This window comes from Moschus berezovskii, chromosome 27, assembly GCF_049115385.1.
Source record: "Moschus berezovskii isolate FMDL1 chromosome 27, NW_MosBer_1.0, whole genome shotgun sequence".
NCBI lineage: Eukaryota > Metazoa > Chordata > Mammalia > Artiodactyla > Moschidae > Moschus > Moschus berezovskii.
This window is the reverse complement of record NC_142486.1, coordinates 19,505,457-19,525,903: the sequence shown is the minus strand read 5'-3', so window position 1 is coordinate 19,525,903 and position 20,447 is coordinate 19,505,457. Positions and strand designations below refer to the sequence as shown.

Here is a 20,447-nt window from a genome sequence, read left to right as displayed (position 1 = left end):
AAAACACTCACAAAAGTGTTGATTTCAGAAGGTACCCACTCACACGCCCCCAGCTCCTTGTGGGCAGATGAGGTGGCTAAGTTGGCAAGGGCTCAAAGCCCCAACCACCACCTAAAAGTTGTGTAAGTACGAGGTTACTTCACATTTCTGGGCCTCTATTTCCTCAAGCGGAAAAATGGAAATTGTTGTTTAGTTGCTCAGTCATGTCCAAGTCTTTGGCAACCTCATAAACTGTAGCCCTCCAGGCTCCTCTGTCCATGGGATTTCCCAGGCAAGAATACTAGAGTGGGTTGCCATTTCCTTCTCCAGAGGATCTTCCCGACCCAGGGATCGAACCCACGTCTCCTGCATTGGCAGATGGATTCTTCATCACTGAGCCATCAAGCAAGCCCCAAAATGGAGATACTGAGTTTCTAAGTTAGAAACCTGAAAGGAATGAAAAAGATAATACATGAGCGGTGCTAATTTCTAGTTCAGTTCAGTTCAGTCACTCAGTCGTGTCCAACTCTTTGCGACCCCATGAATCACAGCACGCCAGGCCTCCCTGTCCATCACCTAGAATGCCCCTCAAATGGTTTCAGCTATTGTTTCATCACAGGATGTTAAGAGTACAGACTCTGGAGACAGACTTACAAGCTCTGTGGTCTCAGACAAGTTACTGAATCTCTGTTTTCTCACCTGTAAAAGGGGATAATCTGATACAATTGTGCCGGCTATTAAGTGAGTTGGTACATTACTAGCACTTGCAGTAGTGCCCGGTATACAGTAAGCACCCAAATAAATGTAAGCTATCATTATTACAATGATTTTTCTTTGGAAGGATGTTTCTGGCAACCGTGTGGAAAATGACTGAGGGGAAGACGCACTGGAGAGTGAGGAGAACGTTAAGAGACCCAACATATGAGATCCAAGTATGGGAAGAGGAGGGTCCAGACCCCACGTAAGAAAGCAGGGGGCAGGGCTTCCCTGGCGGTCCAAGAAACTGCTTTGCAATGAAGGGGACACCAGTTCAATCCTTGGCCAGGAAGATCCCACAGGATGTGGGACAACTAAGCCCGTGTGCCAAAACTACTGAGCCTCTGTGCTGCAACTACTGAAGGCTGTGAGCCTGGGGTCTGTGCTCAGCTACAAGAGAGGCCACTGCAGCAGAAGCCTGTGTGCCACAGCTAGAGAGAGCCCACATGCAGCAACGAAGGCCCAGCGCAACCAAAAACAAACATTTAAAAAAAGGGGGGAAAAAAAAGGAAAGCAGTGGGCAGGCAGAAGAGGGGACAGGAGTTTTTGCAGAGGTACAGTGATCAGGTCCTGGTGATGTGATGTGGGTGGGAAGCGAGAAGGAAGGGCCTAGAGTGATCACCAAGTTTCTATGTTGAGTGGCTAACGTGGATAGCAAGGCTCATCACCTAGAGAGGAGATCTGGAAGCATCTGCAAGTCAGTTCGATGAGGGCAGCTCCAGAAATGCCGAGTTTCAGGGTTCTGTTGAACGTTCGGGTGGAGCCGTCCTGTATGTTTTTTGATGTATGTGTGTACGGTTTGATGCATGTATGTTTTTTTGCTGTTTGGTTCGGAAGCACAGACAAGGTGTCCGGATAGGGGAGTTCAGATCCCCCAACTGAACGACGTAAGGACGTTCATCCATCGTAAGGATGAGTTGCAAACATGGATCTGGGGGGTAGTTCACTCCGAATCCTACAGAGAAGATGGGAAGATGGAGGCAGAGGACAGAAGGCTTGTAACAGAAGAGAAGAGATGCCAAGGCAGGGAACGGAACATGAGTCCCCTGGGCGGGGAGGGAAGCGAGGCTGAGACTGGCTAAAAATGCAAACGGTGGCAGAGAGGACAGCAAAGTATGAGGAGAATGGCTCCTGGAGGCCAAGATGCAGGGTGGAGGTGGGAGAGGCAAAGCTTTCTCAGAAAGCGGAGAGAAACCTGAACACAGCAGTCAAGAAGAAAGAGCCAGCGAAGGGAGGGAGGCCTGAAGATGCAGAAAAGACGGGGGAAGACCAATGAAGAAAAAAGGCCCCTGCGAGGTGGGCAGAGGAGAAGCAAGGATGAGTGTGAAGATGGCACCCCTTGAGCATCAGGGACCGAGAACCGGGGGCAGCAGCCGGTCTTCCCTGCAGTTAGGAGGCAGGTCATCTGAGGAGAGTGGGTGTGTCTGGAGCCGGGTGGAGCAAGTTTGAGAAAAGTAAAAAGTCTGGCGAAGGCACTTAGGAAAATGGGATGGGAAACTCAGCCAAGGATAGGAAGGCAGTATGAAAAGCCCAGCGGAGCTTGGAGGCCATAAACTTTTGGCAGCCCTAACCTGTACAATTGGATGATCTTTCTGGACCGCGCCCTGCATCCCAGGTATTGGAGTGAAGCTGCCAAGAAGATAAAGGCGTCAGGCTGCTGGGCTGCAGAACAGGCCAAAGGAAAAGGCCGGCTGAACAGAGTTCTGAAAGAGATGGCAAAGGGAGGCTGCCAGGATGGACTGAGGTTGGAGGAGGAAGGGGGGCTTCATCAAGGGCAGCAGGAACTGGATGACAGAGAAATCTGAGAGTATGAGATTGCAGTCGGGTGGTAGAGAATCTGGGGCTAAGACTTTTGAAGTGGTTCTTTCTCTTTTTTTAAATTTTTATTTTATATTGGACTATGGTTGATTTACAATGTTGTGATAGTTTTGGATGTATAGCAAAGTGATTTGGTTATACATATTTATATATCTACTCCTTTTCAAATTATTTCCCTATTTAGGCGATTACAGATTAAGCAGAGTTCCCTGTGCTATATAGTAGGTCCTTGCTGGTTAGACCTATTTTATTGTTTTAATGAATGTATTTTCTTTTTTAAAAAAATATTTTATTTATCTTCACTCATTTGGCCGCACAAAGCCTTCGTTGTGGCCCGTGAGATCTTCAGCTGGGGCATGTGGGATCTAGTTCCCTGACCAGGGAAGGAACCAGGGCCCCTGCTCTGGGAGCATGGAATCTTAGCCACTGGACCACCAGGGAAGTGCCCTGGTTATCTATCTTAAATATAGTAGTGTGTATATGTCAATTCCAGAGTCTCAATTTATCCTTCCTCCCCTACAATGAAGTGGTTCTTAAACACAATGGCAAATTCCTCTCTGGAAAAGAAAGCCACTTTGCACTTCTACCAGCAGTGCGTGACACAGCCTTCCTCCCCTCTCCCAAGGCAGCGATACAACATGAGTTTCAACTCTGCCAATTTGGTCAATGAAAAATGGAGTCGCAAAGCGTTGTGCTCCTTCAGTTCCTTGAATTTTGGAGAGTCGCACGCATTTGCTGCTCATCTGTACTTCCTCTGTGACTTTCTGCTCATGGTATTTGCTTATGGCAGTGAAAGTGAAAAGTGAAAGTGTTAGTTGCTTAGTCTTGTCTGACTCTTTGCGACCCCATGGGCTGTGGCCCGCCAGGCTCCTCTGTCCATGGGATTCTCCAGGCAAGAATACTGGAGTGGGGAGCCATTCCCTTCTCCAGCGGAACTTCCCGACCCAGGAACTGAACACCAGTCTCCTGCATCGCAAGTGGATGCTTTACTGCCTGAGACACCAAGGAAGCCCCAGTAGAGTTCTCTAAAATGTTTGGTAAGAAAGCTTTATATGTTAAGGATATTAACCCTCTGTTGTGGCTGCTCTTGACTTTTTACAGTTAATCATTCACCATAATTTTAATTATGATCTATGAGAGACAGAATTTTAGTTATGTGGCTAAATCTAAAGGCTATCTTTTATTGTTCATTCTCTGCATTTGTAAGGCAGTGCATGAAGTACTTTCCATATTTCCTTCTATTTATTTTACGGTTTTATTTTTTACACGAAACTCTTAATGCATTTGGAATTTCTCTTGGCACGCAGTGGTGAGGTGAACTCTCACCTGACTCTTCCCCAACACTAACTTGCTCTCAGACTGTTTCCATACTGTCTTATAATGTCTGCTTATCACCTGCCAACTTCCTAAACACACCCGGGCTTGTTCTCTGGCGGACAACTGCGGAAACTCAGCAGGGAGGCCGATCCGGCCAAGGTCAGAGAGAGAGAGAGCTAGCTAGTGAACAGCACAGTCAGGATCTCACATTCACCTCTTACCATACCCCAACTGCCCTAAAGCAATGTCAGCTTTCTTATGCCCTCATCTATAAGTTTAAAAAAATGTAACTAAATTAACAAACTGCCCAACAAGCTGATTTATTTTAAGGGGGAGTAATTTGATGTGCTCATCAAATCTCATTAATTAGAGAACCAAATTTCTGCTTTTGGCGGGGGAGGGCTCTCAGAGAGACCTCGAGTGTGTATTTTGGAGACCAGCAGAACAATACACATAGACAGATGTGTGAGGGACCCATCTGTACATTAAGACCAGTTCACAGCCTGGAAAGCTGCAGCCCAGCATCTCTCTGATCACCAGTAAGCTTCCTGAGCTGCAGACCATATAGATGGGTTTCCTTTAATCCTGGGGTTCTTGTCCAAGATGTCTGGGAAGTCCATGAAATTATATACAAGCGTGTATTTGTGGAGATTTTTTTTCTGGGGAGAAGACTGTTAGAACATTCATCAAAATCTGTGGGTTAGCAAGGTTTCTGTTCCTAAACACGATTCCAAGATTCAGAGACTACAATTAAGTCCATTGATCTGTGACCTACTGACCACTTGACAAGTTCTATAAACATATCGTCACATATGCTCCATTTAAACTCCTCTCATCAAAGGGAACCCTTTTGCACTGTTGGTGGGAATGTAAGCTGATACAGCCACTATGAAGAACAGAACGGAGATTTCCTTAAAAACTAGGAACAAAAAACTACCATATGACCCAGCCATCCTACTACTGGGCATATACTGAGAAAACCATAATTGAAAAGACACATGTACCCTTACGTTCACTGCAGCGCTATTTACAAGAGCCAGGACATGGACGCAACCTAGATGTCTGTCAACAGATGAATGGATAAAGAAGTTGTAGTACCTATGTGCAATGGAATATTCAGTTCAGTCCAGTCGCTCAGTTGTGTCCGACTCTCCGCGACCTCATGAATCACAGCACGCCAGGCCTCCCTGTCCATCACCAACTCCCGGAGTTCACTCAAACTCATGTCCACAGAGTCGGTGATGCCATCCAGCCATCTCATTCTCTGTCGTCCCCTTCTCCTCCCGCCCCCAACCTTTCCCAGCATCAGAGTCTTCACTCAGTCATAAAAAGAAAGAATCTGAGTCAATTCTAGTGAGGTGGATGAACCTAGAGCCTGTTATACAGAGTGAAACAAGTTAGAAAGAGAAAAGTATCAAATACTGATGCATATATATGGAATCTAGAAAAATCGTACTGACGAACCTATTCGCATGCAGGGCAGGAATAGAGACACAGACAGAGAGAACAGACTTATGGACACAGTAGGAGCAGGAGAGGATGGGACAAATTGAGAGAGTAGCGTTGAAATATATACATTATCATATGTAAAACAGATAGCTAGTGGGATGTTGCTGGATAACACAGGGAGCTCAGCCTGGCACCCTGAGACAACCCAGAGGGGCGGGATGGGGTAGGGGCTGGGAGGGAGGTTCCAGAGGGAGGGAGACATGTACACCGATGGCTGATTCATGCTGATGTACGGCAGAAACCAACACAACACTGCAAAGCAATTATCTTCCAATTAAAAGAAATAAGTTAAAAAAAAACCCTTCCATTTCTCAATTTTCTCTTCCAAGTCCTTCCTTAGCCTAAGTGCATTGTAGTTGCTTTCTCCATACAGGTGAACGCCTACAAGTTCAGCATTCTTCTCATAAGATCACCTGTCAATCTTATGACTAAGACACAGAATAAAGGCTCATCACACATATTAAAAGGTGTGAGGCTAAAAGAAAAGAGCGGAAGGACTTCCCTGGTGGCCCAGTGTTAAATTAAGACTCCATGCTTCCAAGGCAGGGGGTGAAAGTTTGATCCTTGGTGGGGGAACTAAGATCCCACATGCCAAGTGGTGTGGCCAAAAAAGAGAGAGAGAGAAGGATGGAGGGAAATGCTTGCTGATTTCTACTGGAAACCATTCGGATTAGGACATCTGCATTTTAGCAGGATTTAAGCATTCCTTATCATGTCTCTGGAACACCCATTAGGGGTGCAATCACATGCCCTTTATACAATATTGCTATAAACAAGCATACAGCTAAACATTATTTTGGAGAGTCTAATTAAATAAGGAAAGAAAAAGAAATCATTAAAATAATACCAAAAGAAATAGAAACAAACACAGATAATATTATATATACAGAAAAGTCAAAGAAGTAACAAAATTATCAGTTGTAGCTAGAGAAGTTGTAAAGTATATGCAAACATCAACATGACCCATGCTTACCGATTACACTAATGAGGCAGTATTGTCAACAACAACTATTGCAACAAAATATTTAGGAAGCACATAAATGCTTTGAGTCCATAAACAGATGTGTCATGCTCACGCTGTAAAGACATCAGTTCTCCCCAGGTCTAGCTCACAGGTCGCCTAGACCATAATTCCTCGGTTTTAGTTATCTCTGTCTCCTCAGGACCTAGCCCATAGCAGGCACCCAATAAATATTGCTTGGATAAGTGAGTGAGCTCCATATCAATCAAAATCCTAAAATGAATTTTTCTAGGAACTAGAAAAGTGATACCAAAATTCATTTTTAGACAGAAACAGGAAAGAATACCTGAAAAAGAAGAGCTCACGGAAACCAGGTGTACCAGATTCAAAACATGCTACCGCTCAACAGTTAGTAAGACAGTGTGGGACTGGTGTGCACATATATACAGTCACACGAAAGCCATAAATCAGTGGCAGAGAAAGTGCAATAGAAAAGGTAGGTATATGAACTATATGTTTAAAAAAAGAGAGAAGCATTACAAAACACTGGAAAAGCCAAGTATTCTCTATTTCTGTAAGTAACTTCTAACTGTACACCTCTGCCCTTCACCTCAAACCTCACACTGTTAAATGCATTTTCAAGTCAATTGCCAGTGCCCGTGTCTCAGCTCTGGCCACCACCACTTCCCTCAGTCAGAGCTTCCTGGCTCGTCTCCTTTCACCTTCTCCTCTTCCCCTTCCTCCACCTGCTGCCAGAATTGTCTTCCTAAAGAAAACCGACTAAATTTTCCCCACCCTCTGCATGTAAGGGCTCCCCAGATCCACTGCAGTGGTCCCCAGAGCTGAAACAGAAGTCTTCCTAATGATGGTCTTCCACAGAGGAGAACAAAAGCCAGTCAATGCTACCTGACTTCAAAAACTTGGGTGTCAGTGGTCATGGGTGATCATGTGTTTGAGTTCTGCCATACTGGGGTTGCTTGGGAATTATGATTAATCCTAGCATGTCCAGAAATGCAAAAGCAGTGAGAGTACTGAAAAGGCTATAAGAGAGGGCAAACAAGTATAATGGAAAGTAAAGAAACTAAAAGCTACACTGTGGAAATAATGCCTCAACAGACTTTCCATGTACAACAACTCTCTATTCAGGGGTAGATGGCCATTCATTGACACGAAGTGAAGAAAACTGAGTATACCGGTTTTAAGGCTTCTTACACTTTGAAGAACCAATTTACTTCTACTGGATGGAAATGCATCCAGGGACCTGTGAATTGAAATACCACAGTCATTCTGGACTTGAGATCATATGGATCCACACACAACCTTTCATTAGCTAATTTGAAAATAAGAGCTGGGTGGAGTTTTACCACTGTTAAGAGTCAGATATAGTTGTCTTTTTTCAATTTATAGACGAAAAAAATATTAAGTAAAGAAGATACTTTTCAGGGTTTTAGGTTTTCCACTATGAATTTTTCTTCTCTCTTGGAATTCTTAATCACCTGTCACCTCTTCCTGCCTGTTACCAACACTGCTAAAGTATCACATGTGAGAAAAGCTTCACTGAGCCCCCAGCACATTTCAGAGACCCCAAGCCTAAGCCCCTGCTCCATCTAGCCTAGCACTCACCACAGCGAGTGAAGCAGAAATACTCTGGTATATTTTCCCAAGGTACAGCTGGGCATGGGTTCAAGTGGCCACTCCAGGCAATGCATCTGAAAGTATCCAATGACCATGTGAAATCCAAGCTGGTAGAGGTGTAAACATTCACGCTGACAGGTAACAGGTAGTTGCCTACAAGAATTCCCGTGTCGCTCTGAACATTTATACATTTACATATTTGTATTTATTTCAGCCTTTGTTTACTTAGGCTACAATTTATGATTTAAACTCTAGGAGGCAAAAACTTGGCTAACCCATGTGGAAGAACACTGAGAAACCATAGAAGAAATGCTGATGAAACATTAAAAGAGAGATCAAATTGACTCCTAGATTAGACTATTGATAAGGAAGATACCTAAAAGAGAACTGAGGGGAAGGAGAGGAAGAGAAACATCTTAAGACTAATTAAAAGGAAGCTGCTGCTGCTGCTGCTAAGTCACTTCAGTCGTGTCCGACTCTGTGTGACCCCATAGACAGAAGCCCACCAGGCTCCCCTGTCCCTGGGATTCTCCAGGCAAGAACACTGGAGTGGGTTGCCATTTCCTTCTCCAATGTGTGAAAGTGAAAAGTGAAATTGAAGTCGCTCAGTCGTGTCCGACACTTAGCGACCCCATGGACTGCAGCCTACCAGGCTCCTCCATCCACGGGATTTTCTAGGCAAGAGTACTGGAGTGGCTTGCCATTGCCTTCTCCGAATTAAAAGGAAGAGGCCTATGCAAATAAGAAGCTGTGAAATATCAAGACACAGGAAGCCAATCTTACAACCCAGAGCACTGAGGTGAACTGAATATGTTTTCATTTCATCTGCTACAAATAGGCTCTACCTATTCAAAATCAAGATATGGCATTAATATTTACTTACTAACACCTGAAATCCACTAGAATAGATACATTTGGCTGTATTTGAATTATCTGTTTGTGTGGCTGTCTTCCCACTCAAGTTCCTAGCCGTCGGTTATATTTTTAACCCTGCCCCTAGCATTTGACAACTTCTCAATATACATTGGATATTCCCAGGTGGCACAGTGGTAAAGAATCCACCTTCCACTGCAGGAGACACAAGTTCAATCCCTGGGATGGGAAGATCATCTGGAGGAGGACATGGCAACCCACCCTAGTATTCTTGCCTGGAGAATCCTACAGACAGAGGAGCCTGGCAGGCTTCGGTCCATAGAGTCGCAAAGAGTCAGATACGACTGAAGCAACTTAGCACACACGCACAATACACGTTGGCTGAGCTGAACTGGTAACTGACAGTGAAACTGACAACTGAACAATAATTCCAAGGCAACTAAAGGTACAAATGACATACAGAAAACTTGAACATACAAGGAAACACAAATATAGCAACAATGGTCATTTCAACTCTAGTGGAAAAAATTAAAATAAGTAGTGAATTAAAAAAAAGACAACATCTGGACTTCCCTAGTGATCCAGTGGTTAGCAGTCCACCTGCCAACGCAGGGGACACGGCTTTGATTCCTGGTCCGGGAAAATTCCACATGCCAAGGAGCAACTAAGCCAACGTGCCACAACTACTGAAGCCCGTGCACCTAAAGCCTGTGCTCCGCAATTAAAGAAGCCACGGCAATGAGAAGCTCACACACCTCAATGAAGAGTAGCTCCTACTCACCACAACTAGAGAAAGCCTGCGTGCAGCAACAAAGACACAGCACAACCAAAAATAATTACTTATAAAAAAAGACGTCCGGGGCTACGAGGGTGGTGATGAGACACGGCACTCATCATGTCTTGCATGGTGATGTGCATTGCTGGGGGACATACTTGCTGTAAATGTCCTGCAAACAAAATGACCGTGCTGTCACGTTAGCAGGCAATTTGCAGTACACGCCTGCCTGCTCAGTCGCTCAGCTATGTCCAACTCTTGCGATCCCCATGGAGTGCAGCCCGCCAGGCTCCTCTGTCCATGGGATTTCCCAGGTAAGAATACTAGAGTGGGTTCCCATGCCCTTCTCCAGGGGATCTTCCCGACCCAGGGATAGAACCTGCGTTTCCTGCTTGACAGGTGGGTTCTTTACCACTGAGCCACCAGGGAACCCCCAATTTGCAATACAGTGACCACAAAAATACTGATTTCCTACAAATGTATGGATTCAAAACTCCAGAGAATTCATCAGGAAAAAAATAATAATAATTTAGAGGGGAACGGCTAAGATCATTAAAACAGTGACAGGCCATGTCAAAAGTAAGGGGAGAGCTAGATGTTCCGGAGAAGGGATAAGGACCAGCGCAAGTCAGCAGAGGCAGCTGGAAAGCCACTGTGGGTCCAGGTGGGGAAAAAAAAAAAAAGAAAGCTTGAACTAAGGTCATTGGAAGAATGGTCATCGAGGGGCAGAGACCAAGTCAAAAGATACTCAGGAGGCAGAACTGCCAGATGGTGGTGACAGCCTGGATATGAAAAAGGCGGGGGCTGGAGGGGGAGGGTGGCCTGACAGGCAACCGAGTAGGTGTGGTGGCATTCCACGCACTAGGGCAAGAGTCAGCAAACTCTTCTGTAAAGGGAACAGATGGTAAACGGCATAGGCTCTGTGGGCCATATGATCACCGTTAAAACTACTTAGTTCTGCTGCATCAGCGCATGGCTTTTTTTTTTTTTTTTTTTTAACAAAAAGCAGGTGGTGGGCAGGATTTGGCCTGCAGGCCAAAGTTTGTCGACCTGGTGACTAGGGAATCCAAGGAAAGGAGATCAATCTGGGGATGAAGTTCATGAGTTCAATGTTAGCAGGACACTTAAAGTGGAGACGTTCAGACTAGGGACAAAGAGATGCGAGGGCCAGACGCATACGATTGAGAGTCGTCAGTCTGGTGGCAGTGATGGGGCTGAGATCACCCGGGGGAAATGGGCTCAGAAGAGAAGGGATGAAGGGCACTTCCCTTTCCCAATCCAGGGCAGGTGGGCAATGTCACCTCAGCTCACTATGGCCCTGAAAAGACAGAGGCATTATAACCTAACCTCCCTTAACTCCTTTATCTTACAAAGAGGCTCCTATTTTAACACAGGGCTTTCATTCCCTTTTCCAAGGTTGATGACTTCCAAGATTGAGTTTCAATGTCACAGATGAAAAAGAAAACTTCCCACTTGCTGGAAAATAAGGCAATTCTAAAATAAAATACCTATCGACTTTTTAATGTTTCATTCTTATTATGAATTTTATACTCAAAACATCTATCACATGTGTGTTAAGTATAGTGAATGATGACAAAACAAATGTTTGGTCCCCCATCTTAAGAAGAAGTGAATCAAGTTCATCATCAAAACACTACTGTCCAACGTTCATACCATAAGAGTTAGTCTCTAAAACCAGAGGTCAAAGCACGCAGCCCAAGACCAGATAAAGCCTGAAGTCATATTTTCTTAGGCCTACACTAATTTTTTCTTTTTGGTTGTGAACGATTACACACCAAGAAATTGCATTCTGGAATATAAATATTATTAAAAATGGGGAGATGTGACCACAACATATGCACATTTCACCACAGCAACAAGTGCTGGAGCTGAGAGCAAATATTCCTTTTTTTTTAAGATTCTTTTTTTGATATGGACCATTTTTAAAGTCTTTATTGAATCTGTCACAATATTGCTTCAGTTTCATGTTTTAGTTTTTTGAATGCCAGGTGTGTGGGTTCTTAGCTCTCCGACCAGGGATCAAACCTGCAGCCCCCTGCACTGGAAGCCCAAGTCTTAACCACTGGACTGCCAGGGAGGTCCCGACTCTCCCCTTTAAATAAACACGCCTCACTAGGTTCACAGTCCTCACCGTGCCTGATGCCTTACACCTGCCTACCACTTCACTTACTAATTTTGCTTGCCCGGCATTTGAATTTGTGCCTCCCTCCTTACAGAGTATTAATTGTGGTTCCCAACTTTTTGGAAAATAGGAGACATTATGTAAAGCAAAATTTCAGACTCTCTCACCAGGAACATTACAGGTCCACAATCCCTTATCCATCACTCTAAAATTTAAAAAAAAGGCAAAAAAACCTTTTTTTTTTTGGCAACTCATTTGACAACATAACTTGACCTAAGCTAACACGAAGCTATTTATAATCTTAAGGGTTCCATTTAGTGTGAAATACGTTCATATATTTTGCCATAGAAGCATTAACATGTATGATTACTGGAGATATTATATTTAACAATAACAGCATATGTGCACTTTTCTTTAAAATCTGAAAAATTCTGAATTCTGAAGCCCATCTGACCCCAGAGGTTTTGGATAAAGGGGGGGCCTACTATACTTTTGTTATCTACTTTTAAGAACACATACACGCACACAAAGCAGATGGGAGTACAATAATAATATTTTTACAAGGATTTATACTTGATTAATTATACTGGCATTTATCTACATGTGAGAAACAGAAATAGAATGATATGCAAAACCATCGACAGTCTGAGAAGAATGCACAGAGCACAGGCTGACTCTCGGACCCTGTGTCAGAGTGTGGGACCCCACACCTGACCCCGGCGAGGCCAGCTGTGTACACACTGGGAATCAGCCGCAAAAGTGAAGGCCAGTCACCCGCTCGTGTCCGACGCTCTGCGACCCCCTAGACTACACAGTCCACGGAGCTCTCCAGGCCAGGATACTGGAGTGGGTAGACCTTCCCTTCTCCAGGCGATCTTCCCAACCCAGGGATCGAACCCAGGTCACCTGCATTGCAGGCGGATTCTTTACCAGCTGAGCCACAAGAGAAGCCCAAGAATACTGGAGCAGGTAGCCTATTCCTTCTCCAGACGATCTTTCCCACCCAGGAATCAAACTGGGGTCTCCTGCATTACATACTCTATATAATATGTGAAAATGATGCTATGTGACCACATCCTTTGGGTTTTTTTTTCCCCCTCTTGGTGAAATAATGGGTTTTCACTCACCTATAAATACCCTGTTTGCTATTCTAGGATTTCACAATATGTAAAGTACATCACAAGGCCACAGAAGATCAAATTCAGAAGAAGCTGCAAAGATACCAGATTCCTTGCCACCCATGCTCCAAGCAGAGGCTGGATGGAATCCACTCGGATTGGAGCAGAGCACAGCTGCCTCCTCTGTCTCAGAATCACTGTTCAGAGAAACTCAACGAGAGTAAAATGAGGCAGCAGAGTAGGGGGCGGATCCTCAGTAGCTTCAGCTGTGTCTGACTCTTTGAGACCCCATGGACTATAGCCCAGCAAGCTCTCCTGTCCACGGGATTCTCCAGGCAATCCCAAGGGCACTGCCATGCCCTCCTCCAGGGGATCTTGCAACCCAGGGTTCAAACCCAAGTCTCCCATGTCTCCTGCATTTGCAGGCGGATTCTTTACCAGCAGGGCCACCTGGGAAGCCCAGAGCAGGTGAGGGATGTAGTATGTGATGCTGACAAGAGCAAGGAAGGGCTGTCTCGTGGAAGAGAGACAAGATGGAGTCTGCGTGGCTCCAGAGGGCTATCCTGGGTGTGCGGGTAGAGGGGTATTGCTGACTCACCTTGAGAGTTTAGCGCTGCCCACCTGGGTGGGGGAGAAGGTCATTAGACATCTGTGACCTTCAGGGAGGGTCGGCAAAGACTGTATTGGGGTGACCAAAAAGTTCATTAGGATTTTTCCGTGACATCTTCAGGAAAACCCAGAGTGAACTTTTTGGCCAACCCAATAGCAGACTAAAACAAGCCAGGTAGGGACTGGGCTGAACTGGGCTGAACAGGAGCTCAGCTCCTGCCTCTTGTCCTTGGGAGGGGTGGCAGGCACTGCCAGGTCTTTTGAGATTTTACAAGCCACTGGAAATCCAGGTTTTCATATGAAAACTTCTCATTTTTAAATAGGAGCCAATGAAGACTCCAGTATTCTTTACCTGGAGAATCCCCATGGACAGAGGAGCCTGGTGGGCTACAGTCCATGGCCTCAGAAAGAGTTGGACACAACCAAGCGACTAAGCATATCACAACAGACTCCGAGCTCCCAATGCAGGGGCCCGGGTTCGAGCCCTGGTTGGGGAAACAGATCCTGCATGCTGCAGCTAAGATCTAGAGTGCCACAACTAAGACCCAGCACAGCCAAATAAATAAATAAAATATATTTTTAAAAATACATAAAAATACGAGCCAATGATTGTTTAAAAAAAAAAAAACGGTACTGAATAGGCCAAAGAGAACACATGGGTGCCTTGGTTTGGATAATTCACATGTCTGGATCCTGGAAGGACTAGAACAGGCTTTGTCAGTCTCAGCAGTCTTGAATTTGGGATCAGATAAGTCTGGGCTGTTGAGGCTCTGCGGTCAGGTGCATTGTAGCGTACGTAGCAGCCTCCCAGGACTCCACCTACCCCTCCCCCAACCAAGTCAGGGCAATCAAAAAACTATCTCCAGATGTCGCCAAATGTCCCCCAGGGGGTAAAACCATACCTGGTAAGAGCCACTAAACTAGAGCAATATCCAACTCTCAGCCTCAAGGATTTTAACAAACGCATCACTCACGACTCCTACAGGTTTCTTACCTAAGAGTTCCCACATGAAGTTCGAATTTACAGCTGCCTTGGAACTAGAATCCAGAGTTTAAATCTGTCATTTACTAGCTTGATGACCTCTCTGAGTTCTGGCTTCCTTATCATTATATCAGGAACAAACAACATCACCTCTTAGAGCTACTGAAAGAGGGCGATGGGATAATTTATGCAAAGCACTGAGCCCAGCAGCTTAATTAGCACCAAGGACATTTAATAAACATTAATCCTTCCCTGGTGAAAAGGCAGCCCAGCTTATGTAGTGGGAAGCATGTGGGATCCAGAGTCAGAAGCCCAGGACTCAAGTCACGCCTCAGCCTCTTAGTAGCGGTATGAACCTGGCAAGTCATTTCCCTCTTTCTAAAATAGAAATGATCATTGCCAGTAGCAAGAACCAAGCCAGGTGGTTTGGTACTGTGCTGTGTGCTTAGTTGCTCAGTCGTGTCTGACTCTTTGCGACCCAACTGACTGTCGTTTGTCAGGCTCCTCTGTCCATGGGGATTCTCCAGGCAAGAATCCCCATGCCCTCCTCCGGGGGATCTTCCTAACCCAGGGATCAAACCCAGGTCTCATGCATAGCAGGTGGATTCTTTATCATTTGAGCCACCAGGGAAGCCCTGGTTTGGTACAGCACTTGGTAAACCAACCAGAGAAAGGCTGACGAATAATACTATCAGATCTTTTAAAGATTTCCATCCTGGTGGCTCGGCGTAAAGAATTTGCCTGCAATGTGGGAGACCGCCTGCAATGCAGGAGATTTGTGTTCTATTCCTGGGCCAGGAAGAACCCCTGGAGAAGGAAACAGCAACCCACTACAGTTTCTTGCCTGGAAAATCTCATGGACACAGGAGCCTGGCAGGCTACAGTCCATGAGGTCGCAGGAGTCAGGTATGACTTAATAACTAAACTACCACCAGAAAGGAAAGAATGAGCTCTTCAACAAATCCAAAGAACCGAGAATGGAATAAAATCAGGGTGTGTGTTAGTCATTCAGTTATGTCCGACTCTTTGCAACCCCATGGACTGTAGCCCACCAGGCTCCTCTGTCCATGGATTCTCCAGGCAAGAATACTGGAGTGGGTTGCCATTGCCTTCTCCAATAATATCAGGGTAACGTACAGGAAAAATAATAATAGGGATCCTGAACTCCCAGGTCCTTCTAGACAAGCAATTGCCAGCTGGTGGCCCAAAGGCCAAATCTGGCCACTGATGGATTTTGTGTGCAAAACAAACAGTATCACAGCGATTGTCTCATTTGCATTAAATGCCAGCGAACATTTCATTAAAATCCAGATTTCAGGCTTTTCTGGAAAGCTGCAAGGGTTGAGTCACTCTGGGCCCATATTCTCATGTGCCCTTTTTGGTGAGACTGTAGGAGGGGAGCGGGGAGGGACACACCCCCAACCCTTACCTGTCTTCAGTCACTCATTTATTTTACTAGTCTGGCCCCTCCAGGTATTTGAGTTTGTAACCTTGGCTTATCTCAAAAGCTTTGAACCTCCAGGGAGTACTTCAGTCAAGGCAGGAACCCACACCCAATGAGACACTCCCTCCCAGAGCCTCACCTAGATCATAACTCTCCTGGTTAGGCCTTCAGATTCCTTTTCTCCTGGACACTCCGACCTCATAACTAAACTTTCCTCGAGGTCCTCATCCCGTGTACACTTTCCTCCTGGCAAGGCATCACCTCCTCCAAATCGCTACCTGCGTCCACTGGATTATCTGCACCAAGGATTTTCTAAGAACAAAATGTCTGCTTCTTGCTGCTGCTGTGGGCTGTGCTCAGTCGTGTCCAACTCTTTGCGACCCCATGGACTGTAGCCAGGCTCCTCTGTCCAGGGAATCAGACTACGAAAGACCTGACATGATGTTTCTTGTTTTCTAACCAGCACCCCAGTTTCCCTTAGGGAGCCAGTGCTCCCCGACTCTCAGTCCCTAAGGTTTAGATGGGAGTTGACTCCACACCCATTTCCAGGGAGAAGCAGGAGACCCAGTCAGAAGCACTGAGTCAATTTTGGGCCTGTGGAGATGGTGATTGGGAGAAAAGGTTTTTCCGTCCTTCTGGGACTAGAACTGAGGACGATGGAAGGTGGGGGCGGGGAGGGGTCCTCCTGTGGACACAACTTATCTGGAGAGTGAACCCCTGGGTCCAGCCCAGCCTGAAGCCAGACTCCTTTTGGATATTTTTTGGTCACATATAAGCCAGTTAATTCTCATCTTCTCTTATGGGAGCTTGAGACCTCATTAATACAAAAGAAATCTGAAAGTGCTTGAAGGTGGAAACAAAACTAAAAGGCTTTCCCCAAGCTTTCTTCTGTTTTTTGTTACCTCCCTCAATCCAATAAGAACCGGCATTAGCCAGCCCTCTGAAAGCACGCATCTCAGGGTAACAATTATTTCTTTGCTTGCCTATCTCTTCTACAAATGTATTGAGCTCCTTCAGGGCAGAAACGGGGAGGCAGAAATAGACTCCGATACCTCACATACCCACACACAGTTTTGGCCGAACAATTGTTGAATAGATGAATCAACAAAAGGCAGGGGGCACAAAAGAACCATTCTCATTGTCTCCTTTGGGACACCCACCTCAGGAGACCACCTCATTTGCACTACCTTCTGAAACAGACTCATCCACCCATTACAAACAAATTGCATCATGAGAACTCACTCCTTCCAGCCATTACTAATTCTCCCACATGTCGGTCCCATGGAACCTCACTGTGGGGTTACTCACAAGGTCCTCATTCTGCAAAGAGAATACTTCATCGCAAGATACCACCTAGAACTACAAACTGACAGTACACACTGTGGGCAAGTTATTCACACACACAACTTCATTTATGAGTAAGCATGTGTGTTTTGGCCTTTGTTTTGACCCCAATACATCCAGAAGCCTGGTTCCGATATCCACCAACCATCTGCTTCTGCCCAATAACAATTTCAGGCTCTCTCCTGCTTCCTCCATCTTTCCTCCCTAGTCCTTGATAATTACTTAAGTGGGGGGAAAAAAGACAAACATATATAGGAAATCAGCAGTAAAGCAACAGGTTCCCCAGTAAACACAGTTTTGACTTTAGGTGCATAATTGCCACACCCTTAATACCACTGTAATACCTGCAGCTTACACTGCATCAAGCAATAAAGATTTTCAAACAGAGTCAAAGGTCAGAGCCAGTATTACAGTCCTAGGGTGAGTCACATCACTCCACTCATCCTATCCAGCTCTCAGTTTCCCATACAACCTGAACAATCTAGTGAGAACTGGATTTACATTCATTTGACAATGTTTATTGAGGATCTGCCAAGTGATAGGAACCACAGAAGATCCTGGGAATCAAAGAAGAAAGAGTAAACATTCTTAAATGTTTAGCGTAATGAAGAATGCTGGCAAGTAAAGAAGCAATTACATTATGGAAAAACAGGTGCTGTATGGGATTAGGAAAGAGCCAAGGAGGGACATCCAAACTTTGTCCCAGAAAAGGCCTTTTAGAGGCAGAGACCTTTCCAAGGAGACCTGAGGAATGAGTGGGAGGTGACCGAGGGCAGGTGTGGTACAAGAGACTTCTTTCTAATAAGTAAGGAAAGTATAGCCTCTACTGAAAACTGAAAGTAGGCAAGTATGGCTAGAATTTAAAATTATAAAAAGAGAAGCTGCCACAGAGGAAGCAGGGGCCAAAGACACCCTGAACAATTTCCCTGAATCAGCGTCACAGCTTTTAAAGCCTTAGAACTTTGTTAAAAAAAAAAAAAAAAATCACTTGCCTGATACAATGTATAAACAGGCCAAAATGACGCTCTGACAAATGCATCTTGACATTCACTAAATATTGATTCCCTGATGCATGTTCCTGAGAACTCTAAGGGGGTAGAAAATTCACAGAATTATCTTGTAATTCATTCTCAGATTCTTGACGGAAACATGAGCCATCACCAATACTCTCTCCTGGTAGCTTAGCCATGAAGAATTCACCTGTGATGCAGGAGGCTGCCTGCAATACAGGAGACATGAGTTTGAATCCTGGGTCAGGAAGATTCCCCCAGAGAAGGAAATAGCAACCCACTCCAGTATTCTGGCCTGGGACATCCCATGGACAGAGGAGCCTGGCAGGCTACAGTCCACGGTCGCAAATCCGACACGATATAGCGACTCCACCACCACCACCACCGCAATTCTTTGCCTACCTTCCTCTCCATGTTATTTCTATCATTTCCCCACAAATAACACAAAACAAGGCACATCGAGGCTTTAGCCTAGACAGGAATTAACTCTGGAAAAAGGATAAACGCACCCCAAGCTAACAGGGTGGGGTACCCAAAAGACCTAAGCAACAAAACTAAGCAAAAAGTTGAGGGAAACGAAACAATAAAGAGCACATTTAGAAAACTCAAGAGGAAGTAAAAGTGTTTTCATACACACACACAAAAAAGAAGTGTGCCACGTGCTTTGGGCCAAACCAAACTCCCCCTTTGACTCAACTGCTGAAAAAAAGAAGCCAACGCGGTGAAAAAAATTCCCGCATTCATCTCTCTTCCCAGAATAAACAGCAAAATCGCTACCATACAGCTAACTTGCCCTGGATAGATCTTGAAAAATCTGCCCCAGGTAACAAAGCACATGACAGTCATCTTCAGAAGCTCTCAAGACCACAGACCAGTCCTGTCCCAATGGCCAGATCCTCTACTAACTCCGTTCTCTCCTGTCATTTCAGAATCAAGGCTTGTCAAGCAGTCAAGGAATCCCAAAGAAGCAGGGAGCAGGAGCTGCTTCCAAACCCAAAGTGAGAAAGACTTTTAAAATGAAATTTATTTTTAAACTGGCGCTAGGCGTTTCCAGAATCCTTTTCTCCTAATTTTTCCCCCCAAGCTTTTTTAAATGTCAAGCTGTCCAGTTCATATTCGCCTCTGGTCTAGAGACAGCACCACCTCGGAACTCCCTCAAAGGGCGTTGAAACTCACTAGGCAGATCAGCTGGGCTTATGACCCTTGCTTCTTGACTGCTCGCCACCCCCCGCCCCGCATCCCCCGCCCCCTGGCACTTGCAAGTGAGGTTTCGCAGCAGGGGGGCCACACGGAAAGGCTGGGAATGCCGCCCCCAAGCCCGGCAGCCCCGGACACACCACTGATCGGAGCTGCAGCCCCAGGCGGCGGCCCCGGGCTGCCCGATCCCGGGGTAGGGAAAGACGAGGGGCAGTTCCAGTCCCAGGAGGGCGATGCTCCGCGGGGCAGGGGGGACCCCGAGGGGTGGGAACGGGAGGCGCGGCCCGCCCGGCCGGTCTCCGGGGGCCAGGCGGCGGCCCAGAGCGGGCCTCCAGGCCGCGGCGTGGCGCAGACCCCGACCCTGGGCCCCGCCGGCCTCGGGCGGAGCCTCAGCCGGGCCCGTAGCGGCCGGGCGCGCGGAAGAAGCCGGCCCGCCCCCCGCGACCGCGACCCCCGGCCCGCGCGACCCCCGGCGGCCCGGCGCGGCGCACTCGCCTGCCCACGGTCTGGTTGGCCAGCTGCTTCATGCGGTTGAACTGCTTCTTCATGGCGGCGGCGGCGGCGGCCCGCGGGGCTCGGGCCGGGCAGGACGGGGGACGGCCTGGCGGCTCCTACATCGCTTCCCGGCCGAGGCGCGGCGGCGGCGGCGCGGCTCCCCAGGCCCGCGGCCCCGCCCTCGCCGCGTCACTTCCAGCGGCGCCGCCCGCCGGCCCGGCGGGGTCGGGGCGGCAGAGGAGCGCCAAGCCCCGGGCGGCGCGCGGCCCGGCCTCCGCCGCCCGCCCGCCCGCGGGCCGCGTGGTCCCCCGGCCTCCAGGGGGATCCCTGGGCCCGGCGACGCGCGGCCGCCCAGGGCCCCGCGGTCCACCCGGACCTCGGCGTGCTTGTGCTTCCGCTCAGCGATCGCCTGCTCGGGTGGTATTGATATTTAACTCACTTCCCGGACTAGATCGCAAACACGCGGTGGGCAAAGCAGACAC

General features: G+C 46.8%; 1 protein-coding gene across 5 annotated transcripts in view; it reads right to left on the bottom strand.

The window, feature by feature from the left end:
* ARHGAP17 (Rho GTPase activating protein 17) overlaps nucleotides 1-20,163 on the bottom strand; it is a 100,959-nt gene extending 80,796 nt beyond the window's left edge. For 2 of the 5 annotated variants that reach the window (XR_008683712.2, XM_055409708.2), the window contains exon 1: nucleotides 19,966-20,163. Coding sequence is in view for 4 of the 5 variants with exons in the window: in XM_055409708.2 (XP_055265683.2) it covers nucleotides 19,966-20,018 (53 nt within the window). In the remaining variant the exon portion in view is untranslated. The remainder of the gene's footprint in view (nucleotides 1-19,965) is intronic. The other 3 variants (XM_055409707.2, XM_055409706.2, XM_055409709.2) reach the window with 3 other exon arrangements.
* Nucleotides 20,164-20,447: the final 284 nt, after the last annotated feature.